The sequence below is a fragment of the Carcharodon carcharias genome, chromosome 5 (assembly GCF_017639515.1).
Source record: "Carcharodon carcharias isolate sCarCar2 chromosome 5, sCarCar2.pri, whole genome shotgun sequence".
Taxonomy (NCBI): domain Eukaryota; kingdom Metazoa; phylum Chordata; class Chondrichthyes; order Lamniformes; family Lamnidae; genus Carcharodon; species Carcharodon carcharias.
This window is the reverse complement of record NC_054471.1, coordinates 58048868-58071263: the sequence shown is the minus strand read 5'-3', so window position 1 is coordinate 58071263 and position 22396 is coordinate 58048868. Positions and strand designations below refer to the sequence as shown.

Here is a 22396-nt window from a genome sequence, read left to right as displayed (position 1 = left end):
GGGGTACGACAGGGATCAGTGCTTGGGCCCCAGCTATTCACAATATATATCACTGATCTGGATGAGGGAACCAAATATAATATTTCCAAGTTTGCTGACAGCATGAAACTTGGTGGGAGGATGAGCGATGAGGAGGGTGTTAAGAGGCTTCAAGGCGATTTTAAGGCAAGCTTTGGACAGGTTGAGTGAGTGGGACAAATATATGGCAGATGCAGTATAACGTAGATAAGTATGAAGTTATCCACTTTAGTAGGAAAAACAGAGTGGTAGAATATTATTTAAATGATAATAGATTGGGAAATATTGATGTACAAAGAGACCTGGATGTTCTTGTACACCAATCACTGAAAGCAAGCAGTTAAGAAGGCAAATGGTATGTTGGCCTTCATTGTGAGAGGACTTGAATACAGGAGCAAGGATGTTTTACTGCAGCTATACAGGGCTTCGGTGAGACCACATCTGGAATAGTGTGCGCAGTTTTAGTCTCCTTACCTAAAAAAGGAGATACGCTATTGAAGGAGTGCAGCAAAGGTTCACTAGGCTGGTTCCTGGAATGGCAGGATTATCGTATGAGGAGAGATTAGGTTGACTAGACCTGTATTCACTGGAGTTTAGAAGAAAGAGAGGAGAACTCATTGAAACGTATAAAATTCTGACAGTGATGGAAAGACTGGATGCAGGGGGGATATCTCCTCTGGCTGGGGTGGGGTCTGGAACAAGGGGTCACAGTCTCAGGATACGGGGTAGGCCATTTAGGACTGAGATGAGGAGAAACCTCTTCACTTAGAGGGTAGTGAACCGGTGGAATTCTCAACCACAGAAGTCTGAGAAGGCCAAGTCACTGAATATATTTAAGAAGGAAATAGACAGATTTCTGGATTCTAAAGGTGTGAAGAGGGATGGGGAGAGTGCAGGAGTATGGAGTCGAGATAGAGGATCAGCCATAATCACATTGAATGGTGGAGCAGGCCTGAAGGACTGAATGACTTACTTGTGCTCCTATTTGCTATGTTTCTATGTATATCAAAAACTGTAACACTAGTTGCAATATTGTTCAAGAACCACTCATCATCACCCCGGCCTCAAACAACAGTGATAAGTTAAGAGATTGAAGCCTCAACAGTTTGATATGGCAGAATTTAAAATTACCTTGTAACTTTTTTTTTATTCTTTCACAGGATGTAGGTGTCATTGGCAAGGCCAACATTTGTTGCCCATCCCTAATTGCCCTTGAACTGAACATTTTAGAGGGCAGTTAAGAGTCAATCATATTACTGTGGATTTGAAGTCACAGATAGGTCAGGCCAGGTAAGGATGGCAGATTTCCTTCCCTAAAGGACATTAGTAAATCAGATGGGTCTTTACAACAATCAGTGCTGTTTTATGGGCACCATTACTGAAGCTAGCTTTATATTCCAGATTTTTTTTATTGATCAAATTTAAATTCCACCAACTGGCGTGGTGGGATTTGAACCCCTGTCCCAGCGCATTAGGCTGAGTCTCCGGGTTACAAGTCCAGTGACATTACAACTACACCACCATCTCCCCAGGGATATTTTCTTTGTGAAAATTTTGTAACATTTACACCAACACCATCATATATCTATATATATATATATATATATATATATATATAAATATATATATCTATCTCTGTCCTCAGTGTAAAACTATCTCTGCCCTCGGAGGTAACCATAAGCTGATATAACACTTTAATTAGATCTCAATTAGAGTACTGTATGCATTACTGGACTCAGATTACGCTGCTGTAACTAGGCTTGCCAAAATCTTGGACTGGGAAACCGTTTGCTGAAATCATTTGGAAAGAAGTTTGTAAAAAGAAAACCTTACAACTACAGGTAGGTAAATATCACAGTTGTATAAATGTCTATTCTTTTTAAATTCATTATCTGTATTTGGTGTCGTTGGCAAAGCCAGCATTTATTACACACCCTGAATTGCTTTGAAAAGGTGGTAGCTTGTCTTCTTTTTGAACTACTCCAGGTTCTTATTCTTTGTGATATGATACAAATGAATGCCTTGTTAGGCAACTTCAGAGGACTGTTTAAAGATGGGTTAAAGACTTTGGTTGGGGGTGGTTGGGGGGATTGGGGGGCAGGTATGGCCTTTGGACACTGTTTCTCTGATGGGCCCAACAGAACCCCAAAGGAGATACACTCCACCACACCCTTTGCCCACCACCAGCTCAGCCAGTAAAAACTGCGAGGCTACAGGCTTGGCATGGGCCTCCCTTGCCGCAGATAAATTAGCAGCCAGGGCAGAAATAGGCACATTGGTGGCCAATGGGTCTCAATAGGCCCAAGGGCACCAGATGTCTCTATCATCTCCCGTAAAATGGGAGCCAGGACATAGGCGGGCAGGTAGATGGTGGGCAGGCCACGCAATGCATTTTACAAGCCCCTCCTGCCTTCAAACTCACCAGCTGAGACTGTAAAATTCCACCCAAGGTATGGAAATGTATGCCTGAATCTTCTCGCCGATGCATAAAATGACACGGGGCAACGTCGGGCATGCATCCCAACATCAATGCGCATCATGCTGACCCTCAGTGGAGTTGGCTGTGCACCCGCCGAACTGTCAAAGGCCTATTAAGGCCATTAATTAACTAGTTAAACTGATTCTCAGGGCTGCCCGTCCAACCTTAAGGTTGGCAGGCAGGCGAAGGGCCCAGGCAGCCTTCGCATTTTTCATGGAATCTCATCCACAGGCGGGATGAGGTTTCATGAAGGGTTTAATAAAAATTTTAATTAAAATTCATTGACATGTCCCAGCTCATGTGATGCTGTCACGAGGGGAAATGTCTGAATTTTTTTTTCCTTATTTCAATTTTTCAAAATCAAAGTGACCTCCATGAAGCAGCTCCATGCCTCAGGGAGATTTCTGCACAGAAGAGCGCAGGCCCCAACTCTCTCTCCTCTCCCCGCCCGTACAAGGAGTGCTCAACGCTTCCAGGTGCACGTCACGCTGGGTGGGCCTTAATTGGCCTGCCCATGTAAAATGGCGGTGCGCAGCCGATCACCCACCCACGCCCGCTCCCGCCTAGCCAGCACGATGGGGAGAAAATTCTTCCCATAGTATCCTAAACCAGTGTTCCCCATAGTATCTTTTTAAAGAAAACTCTAATTTCCATTACTGCAGTTTAACTGCAGTTGTTTTTGGAGACTATTATAGAGACATATTTCATACAGCTCTATATGTTTTCAGATGTAAACGTTCATTAAGACACTTACTAGAACCTTTTTTAAACAGGAAAACATGTTCCTTTCTTAGAAACTTAAAATATAAAATCATAGAATGATTACAGCAAAGAAGGAGGTCATCTAACCCTGTACGTTCACACCGGCTCTCTGCTAGACTAACTCAAGTAGTCCCACTCACCTGCTCTTTCCCCAAACTGCTGCAATTTTTTTTTCTCTTCAGGTAATAATCCAATTCTCTTTTGAAAGCCATGATTGAACCTTCCTCCACCACACACTTGGACAGTGCATTCCAGATCATAACCATTCATTATGTAATCAAGCTTTTCCTTGTGTCACCTTTAGTTCTTTTGCCAATCACCTTATATCTGTACTTTGGCCTTGACCCTTCTGCCAATGGAAATAGTTTCTCCCTATCTTCTTTGTTTAGGCCTCGCAGGATTTTCAACACCTCTATCAAATCTGCTCTTAACCTTCACTGAGGAGAGCAGCCCCAGCTTCTCCAACCTAATCACGGAACTGAGTCTCTCATTCATGGAATTACTCTTGCACATCTTTTCTACACCCGCTCGAAAGCCTTCACATTCTTCCTAACTGTGGTGTCCAAAATCGGATACAATACTCCAGATGAGACTGAACCAATGTTTTATATAGGTTCACCATGACTTCCTTGCTTTTGTACATCATGCTTTTATTTGTAAAGCCCCAGAACCCATATGTCTTATTGACCACTTTCTCAACCTGCCCTGCCACCTTCTAACAATTTGTGTAAATAAATCCCTAGATCCTTCGGCTCCTGCACACCTTTTGGGATCATGGGTAGAATTTTATGCTTGGCAGGGGTGCTCTGCGGAGGTGGTCGGGAAGCCGAATAACACCTGCAATAAACACCGGACCGTGATTTTACGCTGGTGGGCCAATAAAGGCCCGCCCAGCGTAAAACGCGTGCAGCAGCACTGAGCGTTGCCTGTGCCGGGTTGGGGGGGTGGAAGGAGGGCGAGCGGGCCAAGCTTGAACTTCACGCATGCGCGCAAGTAAGCGCTTCATAATCTTCCTGAGGCACACAGCTGCCTCAGGGAGATAAAGAGATATAAAAAAAAAGAAAGAAAATAAAAATGTAATCAAACATGTCCCCTCATGTGACTCTGTCATATGAACAGGGACATGTTAATAATGAAAAATTAAAGTTTTTATTTTATTTGCTTTTGGAAATCTCATCTCGCTCATGGATGAAGTTTCCAAAACAATGTAAAGACTGCCTGGCCTTTTCGCCTGGCCACAACTGTTAGGTTGGATGGGCAGCAAAATATTTAATTTAATTGATTACTTAATGGCCTTAACAGGCCTTTTAATTGTCGGTAGGTGCATTGCCGGCTCCCAATCAAACTATCACGCGACTGCGCATGCAGCCAACGTTAACGCATGTTATTTCACGCTCGAGCGGGTCAGGCGCACACCTGCCCGCCAAGCGAAAATTTCTGCCCCATATCTTTTATTTTGTATTTCCTCTTTTTGTTCTTCCTACCAAAATGTATCACTTCACACTTCTCTACATTACATTTTATCTGCCCATTCCACCACCCTGTCTTTGCCCTCTTAAAGTCTATCACTATGCTCCTCACAGTTCACAATGCTACCCAGTTTTGAGTCATCTTCAAATTTTGAAATTATGCCCTGTATACCCATATGTAGATCATTCATATAGAGCGTGAAAAGCAGTGATCCTAATATTGACCCCCAGGAAACTTCACTGTATACCTTCCTCCAGTCCAAAAACAATTGCTCACTTGCTGTTATCTATCACTCGGCCAACTTTGTACCCATGTTGCCAGTTTCCCTTTTATTCCTTGGGCTTTGAGTTTGCTAACAAGCCTGTTTTGTGGCACTTTATCAAATGTGTTTTGGAAGTCCACATCAACTACACTATCATTTAAGACAAAGCAGCCCGCTTGATTAGCACCCTTTCCACATTTATTCCCTCCAACACCGATGAACAGTGGCAGCAGTGTGCACTATCTACAAGACGCAGTGCAGAAACTCACCAAGGCTCCTTAGGCAGCACTTTCTAAACCCACGACCATTACCATCTAGAAGGACAAGGGCAGCAGACACATGGGAACACCACCACCTGGAAGTTCCCCTTCAAGCCACTCACCACCCTGACTTAGAAATATATCACCGTTCCTTCATTGTTGCTGGGACAAAATCTTGGAACTCCCTCCCTAACAGCACAGTGGATGTACCTACACCACAGGGACTGCAGCGGTTCAAGAAGGCAGCTCACCACCACCTTCTCAAGAGCAATTAGAGATGGGCAATAAATGCTGGCCTAGCCAGCGACAGCCACATCCCGTAAATAAATAAAAAAAACCCTCATTAAAACACATCTTTCAATTCTTCAAGCTACAACTCTACAAGTGGGAAAAACAGCTATACAACTTACACTACTGCAGCCCCTAGGCTGACTTACCTCATTTTGAAGTTCATCATCACTTTTAGTGGATGCGAGCATCTCAAACAATGTTCCACACAAGTCATCTGTCGTTAGTCTATATGATGACTCTTGTAAGGTTCCAATAATATAGCTTTCAACTGCTTGCCTTAAAAATGAACCATCCACTTTGTTTGAAGATTTCAGATCTGGACTGTCAATTGATCCATTTTTTAAATCTCCTTGATGATTATTTAAATACTTATTGTAATCCAGACTGAAATCCTTTTGGCTGTTTGACTCCCAGTTCAAGGGCAATTCCTGCGAAGGTTCCAAAGCAAATGAATCAAATGAGAAGTGAATGTTTTTACCAAAGTGTACTTGAGAAAGTTGGCTTGCAGATTCATTTCCACAAACTAATTTCTGTAGTTCTTCTTCACTAAAATTCGAGGCAATTCTATGCACTGCATTACAGGCAGTAGTGGCAGCTGAAGAAGGGAATGGCCCAAACATTTGTTTAACAGCTTTTGTTTCTTCATGTCCAACATGGTCCTTATCATGAAAAGTTTTGAAGAGAAAAACAGCAGCACTTTCAACAGTCTCCTGTTCATGTTCGATGCCAACTGTGAAGAAAATTCAAATTTTTACTTAAACCATTGAAATCTCAGCTGCTATACAGACAGATAGCCACTATATACAATTATACTACAAATCAACTAAAAATATGACAAACTCCAACTTAGAAAAGTTTTCTTCAAAACCAGAGTTTTATGTTTTATGCAATTAGCTGAAAATCTGATTACCGAAATGTCTATATTGCAGTACAGTGCATTAATCGCTAATTGGTCCTAACATACTGTAAATCCCTAGTGTGTAATGAGGAAAAATGCCATTGTAAAATTACATGGTGTAGTGTAGATTTTTCAGCATCACCCACACAATCTAGAGTTCCAAGATCTGCCAACTTTATTTTCAGTTCCTTGAAAGTGCACATCAATTGAGAAAAAATGCAGCCTCGAAACTTCAAGCTTTGGGCAGATCAAAAATCTGGCCATGTCACTGCCATGTGCGCACAAGTTTTAAAAAAAGATTTTTTTGAATATATAATATTAAAACCTGCATAAAAAGGCAATTCAGGGTGAAAGGATCTGCACAACAAGAAAATAAGGCATTATTAAACCTATAAACAGTAACTTTAATACATTTCAAATGCTAACTTGGTCAACATCATAATTGTTTGCAAGCTTCGCCATTGTGAACCAGATCTACATGTAGACAACAAGCCAGCTCCAATCTCAACTGTATACTTCAAAAGGTCATTCAAATCCTTGCATTAAACAAGTATTCAACGTCACATTTCTGATCCAGGAAAAATGTACTCAAACTAAGACTTATAAAGGATCATGACTGGTTACAGTCAAAGTCCAACTGAGAATCTGTGTTAACTGTAAATTACTATTTATGAAAGTCCTGGTCATTTTAATGTGTATTTTAGAAATGATTTTTTGTTATTGCAGGGCCTTCACATTTAAAAGCATGGGGTGAAAATATCTATACTTTTTAATTGGGCAAATTATGAACATTAAAAATGGCTTTTTTTCTGCACTAACCCAAGCAAAGAATAAATTAACTTGAATACTCTCTATAGAATTTTTTGCATTTAGCATACACTAGCTTTAATGCTCACATCATGTTGGATTTGGTTTCCCTTACCAATATAGAATAGAACACATTACAAACAAAGAAAAATGCGCTACCCACAAAGCATTAACCTTCCCAAAGCAGCACATCCAACATCCTCAAAATTGCTGTAACATTACAAGGAAGGGTTAAACCATGTAATGAAAAACAATTTTCTCAGATGAAGAGCCTTGGGGTACATGAAAGATCTGATAATTATGTCATGATCAAAGAAAGGCTAAAAGTAAAGACGGTCTTCGGTAGCAGGCTACACTGTTACAAAGTGATCCCTTCATCCTTCAGAGGAGCTAAACATTCTTCCTCTTACCCATTTCTATAAACATTACAAACAAAAGAAAGCACGTCAAGTTTAATCCACTTTCCAATAGCTAAAGCTCCAATCTGTATTGCTTTTGCCATAAAACTAGTTTGTATTCTAAAATCGCTGTAGCAAATCAATATCAAAGCTCTCAAAATTGCTAATGACCTAAAATGTGTTGTAGCCTACTTTGCAATATCAGAATAAATTTTCATAATGCACAGTTCAGCACAGAGGGCACATTGAATACACTTCCTACAACAAACCATTTTCATAAACTCTATTCCAGAAATACAAGTCATGTTTGCCTTTTTGATAATGTAGAACGGGAGCAGATTTTATGTTTTAGTACATTTCCAGTTTAAACATAATAACCACTTTCAAATTATAACCTGACTGTCACAGCCTCAAACGAAAGTTTTTGTCAGAAATTTAATGGAGGTTGACACTAATTAAAAGCAACACCATATCATTTCTCTTGTTCAAATTCGGTACATGTAAATGTTTAAGTCAGTAAATTTTCCCTCACCAAAGTATTGCCTCATGAGCAAAGATAATGGGGCAGGTCACAAAACTACCAATTAACCACAAGGGTGCTACAAATGTTAATAGCAAATAAAAACTAAAATGAAAGCATCATGCTTACATACAAAAATTGAGCCAAAAGAATTTTTAAAATGGCAATTTAAACTATATGGTCTACAGTCCATCTTTACTCAATGACAACTGAACAAATTCACTGCCAATGATAAAACAAAGAGAACTTATGCTTAATTGTGTGTCAATCCTCAACTAAACAATTCATAAAAGATAAGAAATAAAACCAGGTGCGAACCATTCAGCCCCTCAAGCCTGCTCCGCCATTGAATAAGGTCATGACTGATCTTCATGTGTTTCAATTTCCACATTACTATCTAACCCTGATGACCTTTGATTCCCTTGCCTAACAAGAATCTACCTCTGCCTTAAAAATATATGCAAAAATGCTAGGGAAAAATACATTACATTCCATGATTCTGCTCCCTGAAAGTGGCAAAAAAATGTTCCTTTTGCAAATTCTGTCATTAGTGAACCCAACATTAAAATTGGGTTATTAGCTAAAGCGTCATTGTTCCTCAAATTGTCATGTGTGAGTAAGCCATTGAAAGCAAGCCCATGTTAGTCAGGGCTTACTTCTGAAGGTGCATGGTGAATGCTCAAATGAATAATGCCCACAATATATTACTGCCAACTTGGTCATACAATTAATAACTGCATTTTTAATTAATTCTCCAAAATACAAATCCTAAATCACAACAAGTCCACCAACCAATTATCTTACATATATTTGTACAAACTTTCCACTATTTACTTTAAGTAGGTGATAAGATACAAATAGTTTTTACTGCTTTAACTTTATTGTATTGATAATCTGCCGTTGTAAAGGAAAACGGCCACTCCAGTTTGCTTAGTAGCTAAGTCCTGCTTCAGAATGAGGGACAAGTCTTTCTCTTGCCCCAAACCTTTTCTCTACTACTATTCAGTTAGGTACCTAATTATATTTTGAACAGTGCAAATGACTTAGTATTAAAATGACAGGCTTGGCTCGGTGACAGTACTTTCGCTGCTAAATTAGAAAGTCTTGAGTTCAAGTCCCATTCCACAGAACTGAGCATATAATCTAGGTGACATTTCAGTGCATTGCCGATAGAATGTTGCACTTTAGATGAAGTGCTAATTCGAGGTCCCATGTGCCTTCTCAGATGAACATGAAAAGTCCCTGGCTATTACTTGAAGAAGGGCACACAGGTCTTCCACTAGTTCGGCCAATATTCACCCCTCAATCAACATCACTAAAACGGATTATCTGGGGGCTATGTATGATTAAGCATGAAGCTTTTCCCCAAATTAAATTCTGCACATGGCCTCTTCAGCTCGTATCCTGAGTCCACGATTCTAGTTTACAAATCTAATCAATTCCTGTGTAAGAATACTGTGAAATTCCCTTTATATAAGAGTCCCATTTGATCTACAGCCTCTCTTCTGTGATCTAAAATCTGGAATCAACTTTGGTGCTTTTACTGTATGTGTAACACTTGTCATGAAGCTATTAATGTATATTTTTGGAAACTATTTTCTTTTAAAATAGAGATTTAGTCTGTGGGCCTATCTTAATTAGATTAAAGACAGCTAGTTTGGGTGCTTTGATATGTACTAGTTTTGATATGTAAGGGGGATGTGGTACATTTGCATTTTTTGAATACAGCATTCAAGAAGTGGGGTGAAAACTTGACTCCTATCTAGCAGATACCAAGCCATGTGTTTATATTACGAATAAAATTAGTACAATGAAAGGGGTTTCATTGTTAAAAGGTGGAGTTCAAAGAGCCTGGTGAGACAATAAGAATTTGATTTCAATCAATCAGTGTTGGTAGGTATAACTTCAGTAGTCTTCAGGTGTGCAGACAGAGGCAATGTAAGATCAAAAGGCAGCTGCAAGCCTCCAACTGGCTCCACAGTGAAAAGAACCTTTTTTTGAATTTGTAAGGTGAAAATGCTTTGCCTGGTGTTTGGTTAAGTCTATGCTGCTGTTGCCTTAATGGAGATTAGTTTGGGAATTTGTTAAAAGTTATGATAGTAGTAATTTGTTGCCATATATTTTAACCTGTGTAAATTAATAAAATGTTTCACTTAGTTTAATGTAAAGCCTTGAGACCTAGTGGTCTGATTCCTGAGTTTAGAGTCGCATCTCAAACATAACACTTAAAATTATTGGTTATGACAGTTGTTTAAAGTTTCCCTCCGTGATTTTTTAAATAACTACGCTTTACCAAATGCTTCGGTTATAACATAGTCTACAGGTATTATTAATTCAGCTGACACAAGATGTCACATATGGTGCCAACAAATCTTAAAAGCGTATTGCATCACTGAACAAATATTGTATCAATCTACCTCTAAATCCATTTCATATGCATTTGCAACTTCTGTCTTACAATGCAACACTTCCAGTATGCAATCACAGAATCACAGAATTTTAACAGCACAGGAGGATGCCACTCAGCCCATCTTGTCTGCACTGGCTCTCCAAATGAGCATTGTGACTTAGTGCCATTACCCTGCCTTTTCCCCATACCCCTGAAAAATGTTTCTATTTAAATAATCATCTAACTATTAAGTCTATGTTGCTATTGCTTTAATGGAGATTAGTTTAAGAATTGCCTCAATTGAACCTACCTCCACCACACTTCCAGGCAATACATTCCAGATCCAAACCACTCATGTGAAAAAGTTTTTTCTCACGTCACATTTACTTATTTTGTAAATCACTTTAAATCTGTACCTTCTCATTCTTGATCCTTTTACGAACAGGAACAGCTTCTCCCTATCTACTCTGTCCAGCCGCCTCATGATTTTGAGCATCTCTGTCAAATCTCCTCTTAGCCTTCTTCTCCCCAAGGACAACAGTCCCAACCTCTCCGAGCTATCCTCATAACTTGAGTTTCTCATCCCTGGAACCATTCTTGTAAACCTCTTCTGCACTCGCTCCAATGTGTTCACATTCTTCCCATAATGTGGTGCCCAGAACTGTACACAACACTCCAGCTGAGGTCTAACGAGTGTCTTATATAAATTCAGCATAAGCTCCTTGCTCTTGTACTCTATGTCCCTATTAATAAAGCCCAGGATACTATATACTTTATTAACTGCTCTCTCCACCTGTCCTGCCACCTTCAATGATCCATGCACATATACACCTTGGTCTTTTTGCTCCTGCATCCCTTTCAAAATTTCACCCCATTTTTTATATTGTCTGCCCATGTTCTTCCTATCAAAATGCATAATCTCACACTTCTCTGCATTGAACTTCATCTGCCACCTATCTGCCCACTCCACAAATTTGTCTATGTCCTTTTAATGTTCTACACTGTCCTCCTCACAGTTTACAACACTCCCAAGTTTCATATCATCTGAAAACTTTGAAATTGTCCCCTGCCCACCAAGATCTAGAATATTAATATAAATCAGGAAAAGCAGGGGAACTTTATATCAATATTTAGTCATCCCAACTTCCTAACAATGTACTCTTTAAAATCACAATTGCTATTTTTAACATAAAATTCATCTCCCTACATTTCTCAATATTGAACCTCCTTAATGTCTGTAGATTGGAACAGAAAAAAAAGAGTAGGGAGGTAAATCTAAACTATTTCAGATAGCGGAGAGGAGTAAACAGGCAGTGAGTTTTGAATCTGTAGGTTGAATTTAAATCTACAAATTTGATAAGACCATACCTAGATGAGTGATATAGTCCATTATTTATTCAATCATCATATGCATAGTTTATCATAGTCATACAAAGGCTGGAGATGGAATTTCTGACCATTTGTATTTTATGACCATCTTGAAGCTCAAGCTATTGAAAAACATAGTCTGATCTAACTGGACCAGGGAAGACAGGGCAATGAGAATGGAACATGCAGAGGCTGCCACAAAAGAGGTGCTAGAGATACTACATGAATAGCTTTGCATTCAGCAACATGAAGCAGCACAGTGTTATGTCTGGATAGCATATCTTCCATTCTATATGGTGCTCTACTTGTCGTGCAGGAGAGAAATCATTCCTTTCACTGTCTGAAATCTGGCATTTCAGAACGGCAGGTGGAAGCTAGCTTGAATTTCCCTTGGCTGATCACGTTTTAGATTCGTTAGAGCAGGACCCAGCTCTCCAAATGTCTGTTGCGCTGCCATTGGCAAGCTCACCCTGATTAATCAGTTATGCAGATCAAAGCAAAGATAACTCACTGGCAGGCAATAGTAAATATACTGTGGACCAGTTTCAAGCCAAACAATATCAACTTGCGCTGGTCTGAAATCAGTCAATACAGAACATAATTTTCTTATAGTTTGCTCTCATTTCAACATGGGGCTTCCTGTCCATCAAACACACCAAGGCCAGCTGATCTCTCAGCTGTGCTACCTCCCTATATAGATACCTATACAAGATCTTACAATCTATAGGAGTGTCTACCTTTCAGTCAAGGCACTGCAGATCCTTAAATCCAAGATTAGTTGGAGTCCTGTCTAAAACTCGGCTTTCCTAAACAAGTACAACCCTCCAATTACTCAACTGAACAAACGGCTGCACCTCCTTGCTCAAAACACACAATGTCTGATGAACTCACCCCAACATCTAAGAAGGTCAGGTCCATAAATCTCCTGAGATCTGGCAAAAGCCCAAGATTCTACTTAAGCAAAACTGTGATATCCATGTGTATGAAATTTATGGGCAATAGTTGACAATCCTTTTGCTGTCTGGCTCTGGTAATGTTAACCTTGACCCATTTCCTGAAAAAGGCCTAGTCAACTTAGGCAAACCAGCTAAAATTTGTGTAAAGTTTGCCTGGCACAGTCCATTCATCAGAATGTCTCTTGTGACTAAAGCTCCTCATCCCTCGAGTCCACCTGCTTCAATTCTTTTTTCAATAGGACTGGGCACTTAACATGTCATATCCAGGCTTAATAGACTACCAAGATGTCAGTATATAACAATGAAAATAATACTTTTTCAATCTCAGGAGCTCAAGGTACAGCCTATCTGGTAAGGACGGAAATACCACATGCTCAGTAAACCACAATCAGGGAAATAGTGATTCAGAGCCATGGAGAGATTTAAAGATGAGATTTTAAAGTTCACGACAGGGAGCTAACAGAGGTCAGAGAAGACAGATGCAATTGGGTGTCTGGGTTGTTGCAGTTTAGGAAATTGGATGTTGAGTTCTGAATGAACTTGTTCACGGAAGGCCAGAGAGAAATGCTGAAAAAATCTCATATGACTGGATGTTTTGGCAGTGAAGCCGATGAGGTAGAGGCATACTTGCTGAGTTAATAAGGTAGAAATAACTGTCAATGCACCAGATCTCAGGCATGAAACAGGGGACATTTTGTTTTACAGGTTGGAGCACAAAAAAAGGAATGTAACTTATGCAACTGCAGATTCAAGGGTTAATTTATCTGACTATTTTGTTTAACTACCACCAAATAAAGGTACTTATCAAGTAATAAGACTGGTGTGAACACATAAAATCTCAACAGTGACATAAATTGTAGCCACTCTTTGGAGAGGAATGTTATGATAATTGGCTTTTATGCAAGAGCGTGGCAAGATCCTAATCCTTTAGGAAGTCAAAAGTTAGCTGCACTGCAAGGGCCACTTATGAAATTTTGATCACTTATTTTTCTTTCTTACACCTAATTAAGTTCAGAGACTTAATTTAACGTGGAAAGTATATTACTCATGAACCTTTAGTTTTTCTTTTATTTGCTCATGGGATGTGGGCATTACTGGCTATGCTAGCATTTATTGCCCATCCTTAATTCCCCTTGTTCAGAGGACATTTAAGAGTCAACCACATTGATGTGTGTCTGGAGTCACATGTAGGCCAGATGAGGTAAGGACAGTAGATTTCCTTCCCGAAAGGACATTAGTGAACCAGATGGGTTTTACGGCAATCAACAGTGATTTCATGGTCATCATCAGACTTTTAATTCCAGATTTTTATTGAATTCAAATTTCACCATGAGCCATGGTGGGATTCGCACCCAGGTCCCCAGAACATCCCCTAAGTCTCTGGAGTACTAGTCCAGTTACAATAAAAGTGCCACCGCCTCCCCATTTCTCTAATCCCTGTTCAGAACCAGCAGCAAAATGTTCCCATCTGGATTCTTACCTCATGTTCCCTCTATTCAATCCTCATTTTATGAATTAGTCTTCAAACATTACATTGATGTGACAGTATGAATTTACTAATGAACAGATTAGAGCAGACTCATTTCGAGACAGCTATTCCTTTGGCTACATTTACTTCTTCAAAAAAATACAGCAGCAATTGTTTTCTGACCTGTTTGGGCAGGAAAGTCAATGTGTTAGAAATTAACCAAGACAACTAAGCAGATGGCACATTTATACTGAAATATCTACAATGGTACTAATGCAATGCACCCCCAGGTCATTATAGCCCTTGTTGTCAAGGAAAAATGTTTACATATTCTTTGCCTAGTTTTGATTTTCTATTGTTAGTTACACATTTAACGCATGGAGTTTTTTTTTTAAACTGTGCAAAACTATGAATTTTGACCAAAAAAATCTGTGAAAAAAGTGCAGAGCGGGTCATAACTGGTAAGGAATGGATTTTTGAACAGAATAAGTTACACTTCAGTTGCATATCAGAAAGCCCACCACTTTAAATTGAAAACAGAAGTACTCTAGTCTTAAGGTCTCTGCATCATTCTAATCTAGTCTGTAATTAGCAGTAACTGTAAAATACTGTTTAAGCAGACTAAGCTCTTTCTTTCTTGCAATTTAGATAGGGCAAACTCACTCTCAGCTGTAGGAGCTGAGTAGTTAATTAGCTAACTGGTTGAATCTGGTTACTGTAGCCCCAGTTCAGTTTACTATAAATTCAGGGTTCGTTAGTGCAGACTTGGCAAATGGGAGGGATATTTAGGAAGGACAGGAAGTTGGGCAAAGGTGGAGGGGTGGCTGTGTTAATTAATGATGGTATTAGCACATCAGAGACAGATGACCTAAGTTCAGGTAACCAGGATGTAGAAGCAGTTTGGGCTGTGATAAGGAATGATAAAGACAAGTCACTTGCGGGAGTGGTGTACAAGCCCCCTAATTGTAACTACACAGTAAGACAGAATGTAAAAGAGATAATGGGAGTTTGCCAGAAAGGTACAGCACTAATCACGGGGGATTTTAATCTATATATAGACTAGAAAAATCAGATGAGCAAAGATAGCATAGATGAGGAATTCACTGAATGTTTTCCGAATAGTTTCTTTGAACAGCACATTCTGCAGCCAACCAGAGAGCAGGATATACTAGATCTTGTATTGAGCAACAGGATTAATTGATAACCTCCCTAGTGAAGGCACCTCTAGGTAGCAGCGATCATAATATGATTGAATTTTACATTCGATTTTGAGGGAGAAACGAGTGCGTCCAAGACTAGTATTTTAAACTTAAATAAGGGCAATTATGAGGAGATGAAAGCAGAGCTAGCTAAAGTGAACTGGCAAATGAGGTTGAGGGATATGTCAATAGAAGGTCAGTGGCAGACATTTAAAGGGATATTTCAGAATACACAGAATATATACATTCCAATGAGGAAAAAAAATTCCATCCATGGTTTACTAAAAAAGTTAAAGACAGCATCAAACTTAAAAAGAAAAAGCATATAATTACGCAAAGATGGGTGGCAGGTCAGAAGATTAGAAAGAATGTAGAGAACAGCAAAAAATGACAAGAAGATTAATAAGGAGGGAAAAAAATAGAGAATCAGAGAAAGCTAGCGAGTAATATAAAGACGGATAGCAAGAGTTTCCATAAATAATTAAATAAGAGAGTTAACAAAGTGAACGTTGGCCCACAGAGTGCGTCTGGGGACTTGATCATGGAAAATAGGGAGATGGCGAATGAATTAAACAAGTATTTTGCTTCAGTCTTCACTATAAAGGACACAAGTAACATTCTGGAAATAACTGTAATCACGAAATGGAAGGGAGGAACTCGGGAAAATTACAATCACCAGGGAAGTGGTATTGAACAAATTGTTGGGGCTGTGGGCTGACAAATCCCCAGGTCCAGATAGACTTCACCCTCAGGTCTTGAAAGAAATGGCTAGTGAGAGAGTTGATGCACTGGTTTTAATCTTCCAGAATTCCCTGGATTCGGGGAAGGTTCCATTAGATTGGAAAACAGCAAATATAACTCCTTCATTCAAAAAGGGAGGGAGACAGAAAGCAGGAAACTATAGGCCAGTTAGCCTAACATCCGTCATAGAGAAAATGTTAGAAGCTATTATTGAAGATGCTGTAGCAGGGCACAAAAATCCAAGACAATCAGGCAGATTCAACATGGTTTTGTGAAAGGGAAATTATGTTTAATCAATTTATTGGAGTTCTTTGACAAAGTAACATGGGCTGCAGACAAAGGGGAACTGGTGGATAAACTGTACTTAGATTTTCGGAAGGCATTTGATAAAGTGCCACATCAAAGGTTATTGCAGAAAATAAAAGCTCATGGTGTAGGGGGTAACATATTGGCACAGAGAGAAGATTGGCTAGCTAACAGGAAGCAGAGAGTTGGCATAGATGGGTCTTTTTCTGGTTGGCAGGACGTGACGAGTGGTGTGCCACAGGGATCAGTGCTGGGACTCAACATTTTACAATTTATATAAATGACTTGAATGAAGGGACCAAAGGGATGGTTGCTAAATTTGCTGACAATGCAAAAATAGGTAGGAAAGTAAATTGTGAAGAGGATGTAAGGAGGCTACAAAGCAACATAGATAGGTCAAGTGAATGGGCAAAGATCTGGCAAATGGAGTATAATGTGGGCAATGTGAAATCGTTCATTTTGGCAGGAAGACTAAAAAAGCTTATTACCTAAATGGTGAGAGATTGCAGAGCTCTGAGATTCAGAGTGATTTAGGTGTACTAATGCAAGTACAATTCAAGTCTGTCATCTATAGATAATCTTGATTTTTCAATCTTGCTAACTATCTGTCAATTCAAGAAAACTCATTTTTTTTCCAAGCTAAATGGTGTTGCTCATTTTCAACTCAATCTTTAGCCAAACTAAATATCACTGCAGCAATAAAGCTACTGAAAACAAAAAGTAGCTTTACGGTGTGTAATTTACCACCCTCTCTCCCCTCTTTTGTTGGTGGTCAGTCTGAATGATGTACCATTCTACAGCTCTTTAGTGGCTCACTCAGAAGTCATTCATCATGTGCAAGCCCAGACAAGCAGCAGCTGACCAAAATATAGACATTAATTTTTCTACCAAAAAAATTACACAATCTGTAAAATGCAGACAATCAATAAAAAGGTTAATCATCCATATTATTAGACATATCTTTTTGTCTATACAGTGATCTAAATTTATTTCTAGATGCTTACCAGTGTCTGGATTCTACAGGTTCAATTTTTCATCTTGGACTTTGTAATCCATTTTTGTTTATCTAAGGCTGAGGTCAGAGGTCTATTCCACATGTGAACACCATCGCTTTACACCTACATTTCTTTTCCCCAATTGTCCTCTTTGTTTGCTGTTCATCTCCTTTGAATTAACTTTCTCATGTTCATTTTTTTGGTTTCTTCCCACATTTGAAAGCATATACACAAAGGGCTGAATCTTGCACACTTTGAGACGTGCAGTTCCATTTTTTGTGTTTTTCTTAAAAAAAATGTTCCTTTTATAGTCATAATCGCTTTCTTTATTGTTATGTTTTCTTTCTTTGCTGCGTAAATGGTTTTCTTAATAATGTTTTAAATTGTGTATTTCATATATACAACAGTTCCATCTTTTATAACGAAACTTACCCATCCAGCCTCATTAAAGGGTGTTATATAAATGCAACTTATTAGATGTAAAGTTCTTTAACTTAAGACAGGTTTTAGGATTATATTAAGTTAGAAGGTTAAATGCCCCATTGGACAGTGCAATGTCCAATCAGAGCACATTGCTGTGTGCATGTGAACTGAGAATTCTATACTTTCAATGCACAAACTATCTCAAAGCTCTCAAGGTGTAATTAGAGATATTTTAGACATTGTAACTCAAGTACTGACATCTGGAAGCAGCTGTTTGCTATTTGATTTTAGAATAGTTATCGATGAAGTAACTCCGATAGTTACACTAATGCAAAATGCATGTCACCTTGAGCACATCATGATCTTGGATGAAATGAGTCAAAGTAATCATTTTATAAAAGCATAAAAATAGCCACTTAAGCTTAGTACACTTGCTGTAAGGAACACAACGCATAGTAAGTGAATTTACCAAAAAAATGTACAAAAATGAAGATTTTTAAACAATAAATCTTTTATAAATGGCAAATAACCTTGAATTTTTAAGAGACAGCGCATCAAACAAAGTGCATTGATTGCTCTTTGCTAGAGGGTTCAGAACCATATCTGACCCATTACTGCATATCATTCATCTGCTTAACAGCTTAAAAGGTCTTCTGTGCTATTGTAGCACTACACTGGCTAGAGAAAATTGTGTTATGTTAATCAGTTAAAGAACCGTAAACTTTAATTTTCAAAGTTTTACCTTGCTGCCTTTGCTGATTACCTAACTGTACCACAGCAACACTGTATTTCATATCTATATAATTAAAATTCTTGGATCCATTGTAAGTCTGTTGCATCATACCTTTTAAAAGCATCATAAATATGCAGGAAAAAATTCAGCAATAGGCTTCAGAAAAAAGAACTTATCCGCTTGTTAGCAAAATATCCGCTTGACTAATTAGAAAATTGGTTAATTTTTCTTCAACGTTTAGTAACTAAGCAGTAAACTAACCCAGTTGCACAAATAATTTCTTAATTTTCATCTGCCCTATTCTTCTGTGCAGCTAGAAATTTAAAATGTGCACAATGTTCAAAAGTAAAATAAAAAATTGACCAATAAAACTATAGAAATACCTGCTAGAAATGTATTTGTCTGGAGTTTAATTCAGAAATTTATCTTGGAATACCCAACAGCTGTTGCCAAATTGTGGGAGGGCTGAGCCACACACTTAGATCATGGAAATGGCAATTTTTACCCTGTTTTTGTAGACCAATTGGAAAGGAACAAGTTTTGACCCATTCCTACATAAAAACATAAACAGAAGCAAAAGTCAGCCATCCAGCCATGCAAGCCTGCTCCGCCATCAATACAATCATGGCTGATCAGTCTTAACTCCACCTTCCTGCACTATCCCCAGATCTCAAACACTGAGAGATCCCATTGGCCGGGCTCCCTGTCCATCATAGATACCCGTCACTAATTGTACAGAAAAACGGATGCCCTTAAGTCATTGTCCTCCCATTGGCCGGGCTGCCTGTCCATCATCATCATCGGCCAATGGTTGGACTGAAATTCCATCTCGTAATTATCCCCAGATCTCTTAATTCCCTCAGAATTTAAACATCTATAGCTTGCTGTCTTAAATATGCTCAACGACTGGCCATCCACAACCCTCTGAGGTACCGAATGACTAAAGATTCACAATCCTTTAAGTGAAAAAATTTCTCATCTCAGTCTCAAACGGTTGACTTCTTTTTTTGGGACAGGGACTCACTAGTCAGGGCCCTAACATCTAGCCCATCAAGCTGCTCAAGAGTTTTATTTGTTTCAGTGAGATCACTCTCATTCTTCCAAATTTGAGGGAACATATCCCAGCCTACTCAATCTCTTCTCACAGGACAATCCCTTTATCCCACAAATCAGTCTAGTGAATCTGTGTCACACTTCCTCCAAAACAAGTACATCCCTCCTTAGGTAAGGAGGCCAAAACTGTACACAACACTCCTGGTGTGCAAGTACATTATCCAGAGTGCAACTTAGAGGAGGTAGAATATTTCAAACAAACACGAAGGGGCCGGGGGGGGGTGGTGGTGGGAATGTAGTTAAACTTTATTCAGTTTAAGCACTTGAATAAAAAATCTACATTAACAGTGTACAGGATTAGGTTTGTTCTATGATGCTGAGGAAAGCTGCATTTGGTGATGATATTGAGAGATGCTACGATGAGATGCTACCTTCAACCATTTGGACTAAGTCAGTCCTCTATATTCAGACAATAGTGAATAACATTAGCAGTCTTCAGTGCTATTTTTATTTTCATGTGCATTGCCAACTTTAAATAGTTTAGAACTATTGCAAATAGCACGTAATTCTCTGATCTAAGCTTACTTCCATTACAATTCATATCACAAAACAAAACACAAAGGCCAGGATTTGACGTGCCAGCTGGGGTCGGGCATGTTCACTGGGTGAGTGGTAAATATGGCGAGAATGCCAAAAATCAGTTTCACAACATCGTGAAACCAGTTTGCAATCAGGCAGGCCACATTTCTCGCCATCGGACGTCAGGAATCTCACTGTAATACATATGCATATCATTATAAGCCCAGCCCACAAGAATCGTATCCCCCCCACCCCCGCTAGATTGTCCACCCATGTCGGCGTGCACATGTTTTATGACAGCATATAAAAGGCTCAACTTCGCGGGCTACACTTTGAGGGGAACTCGGAGATGAGTACACAGTAACATTGCAGAGCTCTCACCTTGGTCACCTGTTAGACTTTAAAAGCTGAGGCATGTTGGGGTCGGGAGGGGCAGGCAAGGGCTGCCCTGTGGCTGAGGCTGAGACACGTTGGGTGGGAGGCAGGGGCAAAGGCTGCCATGCAGTTGAGGTGACTTGAGGGATGCAAGGGCTACCCTGCAGTTGAAGGAAGCTCACAGGCACTTGCGGAGTGAGGGGGAGGGTGGGCAAGGGAAGTGGCCACGCATTAGGGAAATCTTGTATAAAGTGACCATTCCTCTGCAGCTGAGACATTTCAGGTGCAGCCATATTGATATGATTGGAGTCGGGCCCCTAGCTTTCTCTACACACTCAAACAATGCAGGGGCATCAAAGTGCCACCAAGTGCTCCAGAGCTTTTCACCCCTCGGACACAGGCTGGAAACTAATGAGCGTTTTAGTGGGCTGCAGAACAGTTGGACTACTGGGCACGTTGTACAATCTCCTTGCTAAAGCTAGCCATGGAGCAGTCACTGGTAAAGGCGCACATAGTCCCTTGCAATGTCATCATCCCAGTTTGGACCAGTCTCCCCCATGGTTCAAGCTAACAGTGCAGCCTTGCAACGTGGGTTAGGAAAATGCCTGCGTCTGAGTTAGCAGCATAGCATGCAGTCCAACGGACAAAGCTGCTCCCAAATCAGTCCGGATTTTGGCAGCCATGCATCACACTAATGTCTGACCATGCAAGCGGTGGCTAGCACTCTCGTTAAGGGGCCTTCAGGCTTAACCAAGACAAGTTTGTGGCACACCCATGCTAACCAACGTGTCTTTCTCTTTCACCCTGCAGGAGGATTACATCAGGATCATGGAGCCTGGTGAACTAGCCGTATGCCTCATAGCTTACAGAAAGTGAAGACAGTGGAGAAGAGAGCGAGTGAAGTTCCTGGCTGTGCAGAGGGAGAAGCAGCACCCTCTGGAAGAAGGGACAACTGGGGCTCCCGCACACGCCACCAAAGAGCCACAGTGAGCCTTTGCTGGTCGGCGCCTAGCTAGACCCAGAGTCTATAGATACCGTCTTTCATTCCTGCAGATGACTGAGAACCAGCGTCACTGAAGGCTGGATATGTCTAGGGAACTGGTCAGTCACATCTGCCAGCTACTACAGGATTTGGCACCATGAAGGCATAGAGGGCATCCACTGCCAGTGGCTGTGACAGTGACCATGGTGCTCAATTTCTACGCTGGCAGCTCCTTTCAGGGCTCCACAGGTGACCTTTGTGGGATAGCGCAGCCTCCACCCACAAATGCATCCATGAGGTCATGGATGCCATCTTCACAAGAGCAAACAACTTTGTGCTTTTCACCCTGGACCAGGAAAACCAGAATGTAAGAAAGATTGGAACTGCCCAGATCTTAGGTTTCCCACAGGTGCAGGGTGCCATCGACCGCACTCAAGTGGCTCTCAGATCTCAGCCGCAACACACAGTCAACTATGTCAACTGCAAGGCATTCCATTCACTGAATGTGCAGCTGGTGTGCAACCACCACAAATGCATCCTGCAGGTGTGCACACGGTTTCCATAGAGTGTCCATGACTCCTACATTCTCAGCCAAAGATCACTGAAGTTTTCCAGGGTCCACAGAAGCTGCAGGGATGGCTCCTTGGGGACAAGGGCTACCCGC

The 22396-nt window shown here is 40.2% G+C and overlaps 1 protein-coding gene across 2 annotated transcripts in view; it reads right to left on the bottom strand.

Annotated features, from left to right (window-relative positions):
• ascc3 (activating signal cointegrator 1 complex subunit 3) overlaps positions 1 to 22396 on the bottom strand; it is a 619273-nt gene that overhangs the window by 580455 nt on the left and 16422 nt on the right. For both annotated transcript variants that reach the window (XM_041188004.1, XM_041188005.1), the window contains exon 4: positions 5689 to 6272. In XM_041188004.1, the coding sequence (XP_041043938.1) occupies positions 5689 to 6272 (584 nt within the window). The remainder of the gene's footprint in view (positions 1 to 5688; positions 6273 to 22396) is intronic.